The 16,698-nt window shown below is 29.4% G+C and overlaps 1 protein-coding gene across 1 annotated transcript in view; it reads left to right on the top strand.

Moving 5' to 3' along the window:
* The window catches only part of LOC143249483 (vesicle-associated membrane protein-associated protein A-like), a 40,508-nt gene extending 23,810 nt beyond the window's left edge, over positions 1–16,698 (top strand). Inside the window, exons 6-7 of the mRNA XM_076499404.1 lie at positions 7,489–7,587; positions 12,847–16,698. Of these exons, the coding sequence (XP_076355519.1) occupies positions 7,489–7,587; positions 12,847–13,065 (318 nt within the window). The 3' untranslated portion in view covers positions 13,066–16,698. The remainder of the gene's footprint in view (positions 1–7,488; positions 7,588–12,846) is intronic.

Here is a 16,698-nt window from a genome sequence, read left to right as displayed (position 1 = left end):
TCTGTCAAATGAGTTTAAAAGAAATAGCATGAAAACTATAACAAGCACAAAATGGTTATGACTGAACCTATACTGTAAAGGTTAAGATGTACATTTTAGATAATGTTTAGATCTAGTGCATTATTCCTTAACATGTTGTACACAGAATATATTTAGTCATAGTTTCTTCTTATATTGCATAAACAGTAACATTTCATCATCTGTCATGACTCTAACATATACATGTAGCAGATAATGTTTAGTCATAGTAATTACACTTTAATAAGCACATGCACATTAGTTAATGCTTCATTCTAGTTCTTTCCTCTTTAATTCTCTCTCCAGAGGCTGACAGTTTGACAGATCACATGACCTCTTTGTACAAGTTTAGTTTTCATACTTCTAATTGTCAGTATAGTTTTTATACTTCTAATTGTCAGTATAGTTTTTATATCTTCCCAAATTTGGCAGTTTTTCAGTAAACATTATAAGGCTTTCACATACAAAAAATCATTTTTCAGTAAAGTATTTTTAATAAACTAAAAGTCTTGTCCTCAAATACATTGAGTATTTGTTTTGAATAGTCCATGTGCAAAGGGATTTTTCATGTAGAGATTAAAAATACTTTTCATCTCAAAAATCTGAAATTTCATTTGTGTAGTTTCTAAAAGCTCCAAAATACATTTCAAATGTTTGTTTTTAGTAAAACTTTATATTTTATCTGTTATTTTCTCTGCCCTAACTCTATACATTATTAGTATATAAAACTGTTTTTTTTCTTTCTTAAATTACTTCAAATGTAACATGAAATTACATTTTTTTACAATTATTAGCTTTAAAGTTATAAGAGCTTACATCTATTTTTAATTAAAATTTATTGCCGTTTGAACCACATTTCACTATTATAAGTTGGAAAGTACCTGGGAAGCATGCTGCTCACATCACACTTTAAATTACTTTACTTACAAGCTACTCCAAGTTGCTGAAGTTGTGTGCCTCATGAAATATTATCATTATTCATTTTATGTGATCTAACCGTAACTAGCCTAAAGAAATCCCTATTTTTATATTTTAGTTAATTTTATAGTAACAAATAGATAATAAACATAAAAAGCAAGAAATAAAGTACTTACCTGAGTATTTTTTTTCTGTCAGTTATCAATGAAACTTGACACTGTTTTTATACTACCATATTCTTGCTTCTTGCTCATACCTTTCTATATAGTTAAGATACTGCATGAAGTACCATGACAGTTATTTTAAACTTTTAAGTTTGATCAGTATGTTCATTCAAGCAAAACCTTTATTTGCATGACCTTAGTTCAAATTTATAAGTTCTAAAGAATAAGTATTCTCACCTTAGCTCATTCAGTTGTCAACAGGAATCAGTGAAGTGTTACAGCATTACCATAGTATTGAAATTACATTCTGTAATGGCATTAAAGAATTAGCCCCATAAAATGGAATAAATGACAAAATATTCTCTTGTTCTAACATTTTCGCACAATAATGTGTTCACTATTACAATATTAAAATCACCTCTTGCTCCAGGTATCTTTAATGTGCATGGCATTAAGTTTGTGTTGCATTTAAAATTTTATTAAACTACTTTATTATAGCAAAACCTCTTGCTAAAAATACAAATTTTAAAAGTATACAAGTTTTAAGTTCTTAATTCTATGAAGTAATGCTTAGAAAAATCATGGATTTCTCCTGTAATGTGACACACAACACATTTTCTCTAAGCATCTTCTCTATATTATCCACCACCTCTTCAAAAAGTATGAAATTAAATACAAGTTACTCAATATAAAATCATTACTCAGGCAGTCTGTGGTGAGAAGTATGGCTGGAAAAGATCTAAAGTGTAGTGCAATTCATTTCGTATACATTTATTAGGTATTACATACATCACATTCTCCAAGTTGACTGTGGATGCATATAACTGTATCACTGTGTGTGTGTGTGTGTGTGTGAACACGCATGCACCTTTCTCTTACAATTTCTGCTCTTGGATCTGGCATGAGCTCATTGAGTGGGATGGTTGAGTAGAATGAATAGATGTACCAGTCCTTATACAGTTGTGATGTTAACTGTGCATCTAACTTCTACAGCTAGCAAAGGGCTTGTAGTGGTGGATGGTTAAATAAGAGGTTATACAAGTATCTATAACTATGTATATCAATGCAGTGCCCTCTTCCTGCATCTGGCATGGAGCTTGTAGTGAGTGACAGTTGAGGTGGTGAGCACTGATATTTACCACAAGTGTCTTTCTCCCACCTATTGGTTTGGCCTGTCCAGTCTGATGGTGGAAGTGAACACACAACTTATGGTCTGATTAATTACTAACTTTGCTACACATTTTGGCTATCCAACAGCTTATTTGCAAGCACTTGGATGATCAAGTACTTATTTCATCTGTCCTTGCATCACATTTGTAGCTTTTCTTACATGGACAAAGAGTATACTCTGAGTTACATGGGATGTGGTCTTCCTGTGATGTACGCATATGGATCCCCTGTCATTAAGTGTAATACCCCATGGGCTTTCTTTGGGTGCTTCCTAAAAGAGCTCATCTTCAGGTAATCTTTGCACTTGTCCCTGTATAATCTTGTTGTGGGATTCTAACTATCTGTCTGAGAAGGTATTACTTTTGAATACTTCTTTTTACCTGAAAATGTATTTCTAATAGATATTCACCTCTGTAACTGTTCCTGCCCGTTCTTTTTATTATCCTGTTGCACCTGTTTTTCTTACTTGGTCGAAGAATGAAAGTTCTTCAGCTTCAATATAGAGGGAGTTTTTGTACATAAAGTTATGTTGCATTTTGGTTGGTTGAAGGTTTTGTTACATGACACAGTCATATAGTGATGCAAATTCACATGGACATGTAAAATTAGATGGGTGTTTTCACAAGGTTGGTGGCATGCAAATCCCTGAAGCAGAATGTGGAAGCTCAATGAAATGGTTATTTATGTATGGAGATGAGTATCTAACTTTAAACCTAAACACATACATGTGTATATTAACCATTATTATATACCTTTAGATTTTACTGACATTTGGTCCCTTAGACAAGAAGTTTTCATGAATTTAACGTTTTTGACTATTGCTTTACTAACTTCAATAATAGAATAAGCTCTACTAATGTATTAATCTTAAGTTTGGTTTTCTGTTCATTATTGAGTTTCTTTGTCTAAATCTTTCTGTATGGCTGAGTGAAGGTGAGTATGTCATGATCTTTCAAAATTTAAACATTTTGTCAATGTCTTTTAATAAACTTAGCATTAAAACATGGCTTATAATTTATATGTTATATAAGTTTTAATATCATCATTTAAATATTAAAATAATATCATTCTTCATTTTCTGTATCGTGAGCTCTAGTTTCTGTCCTTTTAAATTTTCTTGCACCTAAAATAGTCTGCAGAAGTATACATCCAATTAAAAGGACAATCTGTACATAACCATGAGCAGGAATCTAAAATTTGAAACTTGTACTTTCCTCATTTTCTTAGAATCTATATATCTGTTAAGCTTTACATGGCTTATGGACATGTTTGTAACTAACAGAGTAGATTTTCCTTTCTTACAATTCTGCATTCATTTTTACCATCTTGAGCTGTTAGTTGAGGAAAATTATGTTAATCAGATTTGATCTTTTGAACTGTAATGGAAGTTTTTAGTTTACTAGGAAAGCTTGAAAGATTACATAGTGTCTTGGAGACATCTGTTCTACTGATATATATTACATAGTGTCTTGGAGACATTCTGTTTCACTGATTGATATATATTTGTGTGTGTTAAAATGCATATTTGAAAGTTGTGGGAGTTACTTTTTGAATACCAAATTTGTTAAACTTTGCAAGGCTTAGGGAAAAATGTTTAAGATTTTTTACTCTGAGTGCTTGAGTATGCAGTGAATACTAAAAAAAATCTTTGATACATATTACTCATTTATTATGTATTTTTTATCAAAAGTAACTAAGATGTAAAATAATATTAAATTGTTCACCATAGCCTAACAATCCTCTTTAAGCTAAAATCTTTTAAAATCTCACAAGCTTCATCATACTATAAAACATCACACTGGCTAGCATTGTATTTGAGATCTACAGGAAACAGCTAATGGATCCCAATGTTATTTACTACTTTTTATACAAGAATTATTGTTCCATTGGTTATGAATATAGCAGTAAGATAATAAAATAAAAAAGAAACAGATATGAAAAGGTTAACATTTGAATCTGTTAAATAAATAATTTAGAGGCTTGGCATGGCCAGGTGGGGGTAAAGCATTCAACTTCTAATCTGGGGGTCACAGGTTCGAATCCTCATTGGACCAAACATGCTTGCCCTTTCAGCTGTGGGGGCATTATAATGGGATGGTCAATCCCACTATTTGTTGGTAAAGGAGTATCCCAAGAGTAGCCAGTGGGTGGTGATGACTAGCTGCCTTCCCTCTAGTCTTACACTGCTAAATTAGGGATGGCAGATAGCCCTTGTGTAGCTTTTTTTGCGAAATTCAAAAGCAAAACAAACAAATAATTTAGAACTTTCAGATGGATACTACAGTCTGTACTGAGGATAAAATGGCTCATTTTTAGTTCATGTTTTCATTTTTTCATTTTACTACATATTGATGATTTTGCTACAATTAGTGTTAGGGAAGAGAAAACCAGAGATATAAAGTTTTACCAAAAAACTGCAAGATGAGAGATGAGAAGTATTTATTAGCATGAAAACCATCTTTTGCTCAGACTGTTTCAGTAAAGGCTGAAGTCAAGAAGTTTTATTCTTATAGGGTTAATATATCTTGGTACTGTTGTAAAGTTGTGATTTTTTTTTCTTTTAATTGGTTTAAAAGTTTTAGTGTCTAAAGGTTTGAAGATCCACTGACAGATGATCATTGTTATGTATGGAATCAACATCAGACGTATTTTTCCATCATCATGTATTGATTTCACCTGGATGTAAATGTTATCACTGAGCCATTGTCCCCAGATGGGATGATAGTAAGTCTAGATTTACAACACTAAAATTATGAGTTTGATTCCCCTCTGTGGACTGAGCAGAAAACCTGAAGTGACTCAGCCATGAGAAAACACACACACACACACACATGCAATGAACTATTTTTCTGAGTGAAAGTTTTTAACCATCCCCATTTCGTCAGTGATATGTTTACAGACTTTAAATGCTAAAATCTATGTGGTGAACAGAATGCAGATACCCTGTTGTCTTTGTGCTGAAATAAACACAAAGAATTTATTCAGAAGATATTGGACCCAACATTCAAATCCATTGATTTTTTTGTCATATTGAAAAAAATAATCTACTTTTTTACCTCTGAGTACCTGCAGACATGTGTGAAACTCATCGCATGTATACAATACTATAACTTCGTGTTGCCCAGAGGCTTTAATTCAGATTTGTCACTTGTGTCAAACTTCTAACATTAGGTATGTTTAGGTAAATCCTATCTTTTTTATGTATTTTTTTTACAAGTATATTCAATTTCATTTTTTCTTTGAGGTAATTTACACTTTTTGTTCATACATTAAAATGACAAGTTATCAAAATTGCATTTACAGGAGCAGATTGATAAAAGAAACACGGTAATGGCTAACTTTTAGGTTGATATGCAGTGCCAAACTTTAAATGTGCAAGCAATTAGTATTCCTATCAGTCATTACAAGGGGTTGAAGGTAAAAATAAATTGATGTAATTTATAATTTGATTTTTTTTACTCTTATAATTGTGGTACTTTAAAATCCAGATCAACTAATTTGTTTTTTTTTTCTTTACTCAGTTTTGGTTAACATTTACTTGTTTATTCCATTTTGAATGAAAATTGATGTTTAAACTGAATTAATATGCATTTTAGGCACTTGTTACAGTTACTTGATAAATGGGAGATGACATACATCTATAACTGAAATGTAAATGATATGTGAAACTTCCCATTTGTTCCATAAGTGTACATTTAGTCAATTTAACTAAACCTATATTAAAAAAATGTGTATACTGTAACCCTGAGTTTTCTAGGTTCAGCTTCAAAGTATAAGCCTGTCAGCTGTTGCTGGTGGACCTTAGATTCAATCTGAAGTTATGAACAGTTTATTTTACTGTAGTTTTGTTATTGCTAAATTGGGAAGTTTCTCAGTTACACATTTAGGTTATATTTGATAACAAGAAATATATAACACTAAATGCAATTCAAGTAAAACTTGAAGCCATTTTTATGTGAAAGTTGAGTTTCACAAGTTTTTGTGTTCTGAAAAGAATTCATGTAAATTCCAAATTTTTGAAGTGTGAATTTTACAACACAGAATATATATTTGTCACTAGAATAGAATGTCCTAAAAGTAAAATATTGTTGGCATTATAAGTAAGTAATAAATAGGTTAAAGTTTCTGTTAGGTATTTTAGAGCAAGAATAAAAACAAATTATGACAAATTGTTGTTGTGTAGTAGAAATCAAAATTGAATAGCAGTAGTGAACCTTATGCTGAGGTAAATCTGCTTTTTATATTTATAGTTCATCTGATGTCCTTGGTGAGTTTTTTATATATGCTCAAAAACTCCCAGAAAAAGGTACAAGGTGAAGTGTCGGGTAGAATAAAGAAATGTATCTAAAGTTATCATCCTTTAACCAATACTAATAGCTTTAAAAATGATATTAACTTGTAAATAGATTGCAAGAAAGATTAGGTATTTGGAGCAGGAATACAACGTTAACACATAAAGAATATATTTTATGAGTGTCAAAATCTAATAACTGTGATGATACTTGTGTATAAAGTGATCTTCTCTTCCTATAAGTTTTAAATTGTATTTAGTTCATGTGTAATTGGCTGAAAACTGTAGTAGCATGTTTTTCGTGTTTATAAAATTAGGAAGTGAATAAATATGAGCATCATGTAAGACAGAAAAAAGAAAGTCAAGAAAAATTTAAATGTTTGTTTTTTTATTAATACTTGGACTTGGACAATATAAAAAAATAAATTATGAGCTACATTTTTATGTTGTATTGATAGATATACGTAAATAATAGTTATTAATTAATTTTTTATATAAAACTGTAAAAGGGTGTGACTTTGATCCACCAAGAGTGAAAGTCCTTACAAAAGTTATCTTTGTAATTCTGCTGGATTGGGAACATTAAGCTATTTTTGACCATAAGAAAATAAGAGTTATGTAACAAATATATTGTTTACTTTAGTATTTAATTTCAGTATTATTCTGGATAACCGAGGCCACCCAGTCTAATATAGGTCAAGTGGGTTCTATTCAGTTGTCTTTTTTTTATAATATTCTTGGCTAATTTTAGAACCTGAATAGAGAAGCATTAGTTTTTACTAGTACTGGATATTATTGAAAATATTCATCATAACCATTTTAGAGTGCAAAACAAAAGTAGAAAATAAATTAGATGCAGTTCTGTTGAAGGTAAAATTTGTTTTATCATGTAATTTGTTTTACATGTATTAACGGTATTTCTTGTAGGCTACTAGTACGGATCATTTATTAAAGAAGGTTCAAGATGAATATAAAATGTTGAAAGATGAGCTAGCCCACCTTCAGCAAGAAAACAGTAAACTGAAGGTTTGTATTAGAATTGATAGAAAGAACAACAGTAAACTGAAGGTTTGTATTAGAATTGATAGAAAGAACAACAGTAAACTGAAGGTTTGTATTAGAATTGATAGAAAGAACAACAGTAAACTGAAGGTTTGTATTAGAATTGATAGAAAGAACAACAGTAAACTGAAGGTTTGTATTAGAATTGATAGAAAGAACAACAGTAAACTGAAGGTTTGTATTAGAATTGATAGAAAGAACAACAGTAAACTGAAGGTTTGTATTAGAATTGATAGAAAGAACAACAGTAAACTGAAGGTTTGTATTAGAATTGATAGAAAGAACAACAGTAAACTGAAGGTTTGTATTAGAATTGATAGAAAGAACAACAGTAAACTGAAGGTTTGTATTAGAATTGCTTATTTCATGGATGAAAGAACAACAGTAAACTGAAGGTTTGTATTAGAATTGATAGAAAGAACAACAGTAAACTGAAGGTTTGTATTAGAATTGATAGAAAGAACAACAGTAAACTGAAGGTTTGTATTAGAATTGATAGAAAGAACAACAGTAAACTGAAGGTTTGTATTAGAATTGATAGAAAGAACAACAGTAAACTGAAGGTTTGTATTAGAATTGATAGAAAGAACAACAGTAAACTGAAGGTTTGTATTAGAATTGATAGAAAGAACAACAGTAAACTGAAGGTTTGTATTAGAATTGATAGAAAGAACAACAGTAAACTGAAGGTTTGTATTAGAATTGATAGAAAGAACAACAGTAAACTGAAGGTTTGTATTAGAATTGATAGAAAGAACAACAGTAAACTGAAGGTTTGTATTAGAATTGATAGAAAGAACAACAGTAAACTGAAGGTTTGTATTAGAATTGCTTATTTCATGGATGAAAGAACAACAGTAAACTGAAGGTTTGTATTAGAATTGCTTATTTCATAGATGAAAGAACAACAGTAAACTGAAGGTTTGTATTAGAATTGCTTATTTCATGGATGAAAGAACAACAGTAAACTGAAGGTTTGTATTAGAATTGCTTATTTCATAGATGAAAGAACAACAGTAAACTGAAGGTTTGTATTAGAATTGCTTATTTCATGGATGAAAGAACAACAGTAAACTGAAGGTTTGTATTAGAATTGCTTATTTCATAGATGAAAGAACAACAGTAAACTGAAGGTTTGTATTAGAATTGCTTATTTCATAGATGAAAGAACAACAGTAAACTGAAGGTTTGTATTAGAATTGCTTATTTCATGGATGAAAGAACAACAGTAAACTGAAGGTTTGTATTAGAATTGCTTATTTCATAGATGAAAGAACAACAGTAAACTGAAGGTTTGTATTAGAATTGCTTATTTCATGGATGAAAGAACAACAGTAAACTGAAGGTTTGTATTAGAATTGCTTATTTCATAGATGAAAGAACAACAGTAAACTGAAGGTTTGTATTAGAATTGCTTATTTCATAGATGAAAGAACAACAGTAAACTGAAGGTTTGTATTAGAATTGCTTATTTCATAGATGAAAGAACAACAGTAAACTGAAGGTTTGTATTAGAATTGCTTATTTCATAGATGAAAGAACAACAGTAAACTGAAGGTTTGTATTAGAATTGCTTATTTCATAGATGAAAGAACAACAGTAAACTGAAGGTTTGTATTAGAATTGCTTATTTCATAGATGAAAGAACAACAGTAAACTGAAGGTTTGTATTAGAATTGCTTATTTCATGGATGAAAGAACAACAGTAAACTGAAGGTTTGTATTAGAATTGCTTATTTCATAGATGAAAGAACAACAGTAAACTGAAGGTTTGTATTAGAATTGCTTATTTCATAGATGAAAGAACAACAGTAAACTGAAGGTTTGTATTAGAATTGCTTATTTCATAGATGAAAGAACAACAGTAAACTGAAGGTTTGTATTAGAATTGCTTATTTCATAGATGAAAGAACAACAGTAAACTGAAGGTTTGTATTAGAATTGCTTATTTCATAGATGAAAGAACAACAGTAAACTGAAGGTTTGTATTAGAATTGCTTATTTCATAGATGAAAGAACAACAGTAAACTGAAGGTTTGTATTAGAATTGCTTATTTCATGGATGAAAGAACAACAGTAAACTGAAGGTTTGTATTAGAATTGCTTATTTCATGGATGAAAGAACAACAGTAAACTGAAGGTTTGTATTAGAATTGCTTATTTCATAGATGAAAGAACAACAGTAAACTGAAGGTTTGTATTAGAATTGCTTATTTCATAGATGAAAGAACAACAGTAAACTGAAGGTTTGTATTAGAATTGCTTATTTCATAGATGAAAGAACAACAGTAAACTGAAGGTTTGTATTAGAATTGCTTATTTCATAGATGAAAGAACAACAGTAAACTGAAGGTTTGTATTAGAATTGCTTATTTCATAGATGAAAGAACAACAGTAAACTGAAGGTTTGTATTAGAATTGCTTATTTCATAGATGAAAGAACAACAGTAAACTGAAGGTTTGTATTAGAATTGCTTATTTCATGGATGAAAGAACAACAGTAAACTGAAGGTTTGTATTAGAATTGCTTATTTCATGGATGAAAGAACAACAGTAAACTGAAGGTTTGTATTAGAATTGCTTATTTCATAGATGAAAGAACAACAGTAAACTGAAGGTTTGTATTAGAATTGCTTATTTCATGGATGAAAGAACAACAGTAAACTGAAGGTTTGTATTAGAATTGCTTATTTCATGGATGAAAGAACAACAGTAAACTGAAGGTTTGTATTAGAATTGCTTATTTCATAGATGAAAGAACAACAGTAAACTGAAGGTTTGTATTAGAATTGCTTATTTCATGGATGAAAGAACAACAGTAAACTGAAGGTTTGTATTAGAATTGCTTATTTCATGGATGAAAGAACAACAGTAAACTGAAGGTTTGTATTAGAATTGCTTATTTCATAGATGAAAGAACAACAGTAAACTGAAGGTTTGTATTAGAATTGCTTATTTCATAGATGAAAGAACAACAGTAAACTGAAGGTTTGTATTAGAATTGCTTATTTCATGGATGAAAGAACAACAGTAAACTGAAGGTTTGTATTAGAATTGCTTATTTCATGGATGAAAGAACAACAGTAAACTGAAGGTTTGTATTAGAATTGCTTATTTCATAGATGAAAGAACAACAGTAAACTGAAGGTTTGTATTAGAATTGATAGAAAGAACACTCTGACTACAAACACTGAAACAAAAGTAATGATTTCAAAACACATCAATATTGCCAAGCAGCTTCTGACGCAGTGGCAGAAAATGTGAATATTTTGCTAGGTAATATGTTATCAGGTCCAGAAATTCCTAAGTTATATAGGTCATGATCCAGGGATAATTTTGCCCTACTATTTTCTCCGATTAGCTTAGTGTTTTTATACTACCAAAATGGACTGTTTTACACAGCATGTTCATGCTATTCTTCTATTATTTTAACATTCTTATTCTTCCACTTCCTTACATTATTTCCAATCATTCTCCTCTTCCTCCTTTCATCTCCATTTAAGGGCAGGTTATCAGATACATCTGTAAATTCACTGCTATTGTACTCAAATTTACTTCTGTTTGTCTGCATGACAGCATCTCTGACTTCTTTTACAGCTAACCTTTTTGAGCAACTGGTGTGCCATTATAATTACAACCACACTTGCTACCATTTCAGTACCTTGGACATTTTGCTACTTTACACTTGTAGGTTAGTCTCGAATATGATTTTTATTTCCATCTCAACAAGAACAAATACTTTAACATTCTACTTGTTGTTTTAGCAGTTCCTAACAGTTTCATAAAAGCTTTAGGAATGTTGGATGTTCCATAGATAATGTCCTACATGCAGTTTCATGACCATTGCTTGAATTAGAGTAAAACATTGTTTGACACTACAGAGAAACCAATCCTAAGTTAGTTTTGTTGGTTTTTTTTTGTTATCCAGTTATATGTTAGTGAACACCCCTGGATCCATCATAAAACATTATTTACTCATAGGTTTTTAGAAGAAGACTAAATACTTTATGGTTTCTATAAAGTAACCTACCATTCATGCTACTATTGAGTTACAGATTGCTTGTTAGATATATATACAGTTGTGCAAAGTAATGTAAATTAGAAATATCCTATTAGTTGTTACATGTAACATTTATTCTTTCTTACTAACCATTCATGACTGATATTAGGTGAAGTTGCTTTCAGGGCAGAATTTTACATCTATATAACAAATCAATTAAAAATGTTTTGTGTATTCTAGTTCAATACTTTTGTGCCTGCCAAGAATGTATAAATGTTATAAAATGGTTATTTAATGAAATTTTTAAATAGAAATTTATAAAATATCAACATTTTCACTTTGTAAACACATGAACTGCATGATATTAATTTGTTTTTAGTTATGATTACTATAGTTTATTTTGATGTCCTACAATAAGATAATACTGACAAATGATTTAGCATCTCAGCTTTGAAAATATATAATCCTTCCACCTAAAAAATCTATTGTAACAGGAAGGAGTTAAAATGCAAAACAGTTTTAAAAAATACTTATTTCAAACAGTATTTTTTTTCATTTACAAGTTTTGAAATAATTCCCAACTTGTACAGGCTGAAAATTATTTTACTTTTAAGAGATGTTTTTTGTTGCTGATGCTACTAGATTTGTGTTGTACTGTGTCTATTTGTTAGCAACAGAAATGTGTACTTGTTGTATTTTTCCTCGTTTCTTTCATACTAAAAGAAAAAAATGACTCCGTTGATTTTAAGCAAATTTTGAATGCTATTATTAAGATAAGAGTAGTTAAAGAATGTGGTTTTATTGAAAGAAGAAAATATTTGATATACTTACTTGAATTTATGTACACAAAATTGAAACCTAAAGTGAAATGAAGCATACAATATTTTATAGTGAAATTTTGGAAACTACTATCCATGCAAATTATCTGATCTTTGTTATTACACAAACTATATATTCTTTTGTAAGTCTGTTAATTTTGTGCAGTTTGTGTCACTGGTAATTTTGTGAAACCAATAAAGAAATAAAACAAAATAGGGTTTGTGAATTCAACAGATCTTGTCTGAAAGCAAATAAAGAGAATATTTTATTTTGTTCGCACAGTTTCTCTTAAATATCATTTGAAAAATATATGGTTAGAGAATTGTTTGTTATCTCAGTAATATTTCCTTTACATGTTATGGTAGCTCATTATATCATGATACTGATCTTTTGAATGTTTACAGGAAGAAGGACTACATGGGCAACGTTTGGCTCATAACACTGTTAGGTCTTCATCTGTCCCTCGTAAAATGGATTTTTACCAAGATGATAAACTAAAGTCTGCAAGCAACACTGTACCCTCCACTGGATTTCTAGAACTCCAGCAGCCCTCAGTGATGCTTATGGCTCTCATAATTAGTGCTTGTCTGTTGGGGTTCTTTATGGGCAAGTTCATATTATAAAATTAGATCATCACTGATAATTAGTTAACTGCCCTACCATCATGCAGTTATAAAGGGTTTAATAAGTATTTGGAGCTTACTACCATTGTATGTGTTTTGTCTCCTCCATTTGTTCACTGTTAGATGTAAAAATGGAGGACAGCTATTTCTGATGATAAACAACATTGTTTGGAATTAATATGCACATGCTAACTGGGTTGAATATAAATAAAATATAATAAAGTTAATAATTTATTAAAATTATTCATAATTGTAGTTTGAACAAGCCATAGTGCTCATATATGTTCGTCTGGTAACTAGTTGTTATTAATATAAAAAATAAACACAAACTTCACATTGAATGAAATTAGTACAACAACAAAATATAAGAACATTGATCTTGTAAATTTTATTTAAGTATTTTTGTTAGATGCTATAGACATTAATTGCAACATTTAAGTATCTTTGTCAAATGTATTAACTGTAACACTTATTTTTGTTAACTTTTAAGGTAGTGTGAAACAATAGGATTGTACTAGTTGTTTCTCTGCATAAGTTTTATTTTTATGTCTGATTAAAGTAAGTGAAGAAAGAGATAGTTTATTTACAAAAAGATAGTATAGTAATAGAATTTTAACTTCAAAGTATTGTCATATTAGTCAATATTTGGCTCTCTTGAAATGCCCAAAATTTGTAGTATACTGCTATGTAGAAACTGAAAGAATGTGTTTGAAGTTGTACAATCAATCAGAAATGTGACTTTCATATTCTATTTTTTCTTAACTTTATTTCAACATGTATATAGATTTTATTTTAAGTTTAAAAAACATTAATATATTTGTTTGGTATAGTGTCAGATTAGAAAACAAAGTTTTTCTTTGCACAGATTACATTTTTAGTAATTTTAGAACTATTTATGAAGGATCATTCATTTGATATGAACTGATTCAGTTTACAGCTATTAACACTTTTTTTTTTCCATTCTGTTTTAACAAATCGGACTATAGAGCCATGTCCATTGTTATTTTTATATACTTTGTTAATCTTGTGCTTGTTAGCATTCAGAAATGCTAAAATAAATTAAAACTGAGAAAATGTGTCATGTACTTTCAAATCCATATCATTTTTAGCATTAACTACGAAATTGATAATGAGAGATTTAAAAAAAAAAAAAGTTTCTGATCTGAGGGACAGTGGGTGCATTATAAGTGTGATAACCAAATTCCACTATTCATTTAGTGTAGTACACGAGTTGGTATTGTGGGTGCTGTTGATTAGCTGCCTTCCCTCTAGTCCATCAATTCAAAATAAGGGATAGCTAGCACAGATGGTCCTTATATAGCTTTACATAAATGTTCAAGCCAAACTAAACTGCTATTATTACTATTTTCTGACTTATTTGAATAGGTGATTATCTGTAGTCTGTTCTAGTCTACTGTACTAATGATTAACTTTTTATATACATTTAAAAATATTTATTTATTGAGAAGAATAAGAGACATTGATAGTATTTTAATTGTTTTATGCTCTGTACTAAATATGTAACTATAGTACATATGGTACAGCTTTCAGTTATTTACTCAGCATTCTTTATAGGGCATTACGCTTTGAAAACATAAAAGATGTTTTCTGTGTCAGTTGTAATCGCATTTGTTTCTCAATCTTCATTCATTTCACAGACAAATTGACCCAAATCAATAGAAAGACCTAATCTTTTGGATTTTTGTTCTTAGATAAAATTGGTGAATATAACAAAAGTTTAGAGCCACATTCAGAGTGTGAAAACATTTAAAGGTACAACACAATTCATTGTGTGTCTGATTTTGTTAATGAGTGAAATAGACAGTCTGAACTCATTTTAGTTTCATTACTGATTTTAACAATGCTTTTGCTGAAGAAATTCAATTTTAAGACTATATGTATATCACCATGGTCCAGCAATGTTTATTAAATATTTCTAGACAAGAATGAGTTAATGAAGGAACTTAGTTTGTGATTTGTAGTTTGAGCATACTGTATTAGAAATTTTGCCATCATTTCTTCTGTTTTTTTTTTTTTAAGACAGTAGGTGTCTAGCATTGGTACATTATTGTCATAAAGTAATAATTTGTTGAATAAATTAGCATTAAACATTCCCAGGTATATTAATATACATACAGAAAAATGATGTACTAATTTTTATTACCCACACAGATTTCTTAATGATGATTAACAAGTGAAGTTAATCTTTTGAATTTTCTCAGTTTTGAAATATATCTTCAAAAAATAAGATATTCAATTTTTCATTCATTACTAACATTGTTTTTCTCTTACAAGTGAAGACTGGCTAACCTTTTTTTTCTTTTTTAAACCAATTTTCTGATTTATTTTATTACTGTTCTGTGGCTGTGTTGCATTTATATCATCAAGCCAAATACTACATTGATAGAAAAAATAAATTTATAAGTTGGTTGTTATTCAAATTAGAAATTTTGAAAAAATTGGTTTATCAAAAGCTACACTCGTTTTTTTTGAAGACTTGTTAATTTCATAGTGATTAGGAGTATGAAAGGACAGTCAGTTGACACTTAAGAGCTTCATATGATGGTATTAACTTGTTTATTTTTGCTTTGTTTAAAATGTAAGTATTTACTATGTTCAATTTTTTAGCTATGGAAATTGAACTTTTTTTCATTATCAGGATATAATAAAAATTTTGATATGAGATTATGATATAGCAACTTTATATAATTTATACTTGAAATTATTGACACTTGGCAAAACTCCATAATTACTTGTTTTTCAAATATTTTTCTGTGCTTTCAAATTTGAATATAAAAGTTATTTTGTGATTCCTTTATAAAACATACTTATTTAATGAATTCAGCTTTAATATTTCTTAAAAATTTACTGTTTTAGAGAAAGTTGGGAACAGTATGGTGGTTTTATTTTTTATTTTCTTGCTTGTTATGTCTTCTCCAAGAAGGACTGGTGAGAAAAACATTAAAAGTTTATTTTGTTTTGGTGTTGGAATGCAATAAACAATATATAATTGTCAAAAGGTTTACTTGTAATTCTAAACGTATAGATATATATATTTATTTTTAACATCAAAAAAGGAATTGTTGAGGTAGGTAGGTGTTTGTATGAAATACAAGTTTTGGTTTAGTTGTTAATACAATCAATTTTTGCTAATGGATAATTTAGTTGAACTTGGAAACTCTTTAGATGTATAACTTTTTCATGCAAAAATTAATAGTGAAATCATGTTATTTTTGTGCACAACCTTTTTATTGTTTTAGTCAACATGATTTTTAATATTTATACGTAGTAAAGAGTGAAGATTCTGCTTATCAGTTTTAGTTCTTACCTGTGAAAGAAATTTTTCTAGTTGACTGTTAATTATTAATGATCTAAATCTTCAAGACCTCAAACTGTATACTTTTTTTGTTTCAAGCTGAGTTAAGTTGGTTGTAAAGAAATAGTCTTTGAATAATATCTCAAATGTCATTTTCATTAGATTTTTATCTTTTTAAATAAGACTTAAGGATGTTTAACTTATCTCCCTTAGCCTAATTGTACGTAGGTATTTTATCACTGCTTATCCATGATGCATATGCTTGACATTTGTTAATGTTTGGAACATTAAAAATACAACTTTGTTTAACTATCAAA

The sequence above is a fragment of the Tachypleus tridentatus genome, chromosome 1 (assembly GCF_004210375.1).
Source record: "Tachypleus tridentatus isolate NWPU-2018 chromosome 1, ASM421037v1, whole genome shotgun sequence".
Lineage (NCBI taxonomy): Eukaryota > Metazoa > Arthropoda > Merostomata > Xiphosura > Limulidae > Tachypleus > Tachypleus tridentatus.
Note: the sequence above shows the minus strand (reverse complement) of the source record. Positions and strands in the feature narration are given on the sequence as shown.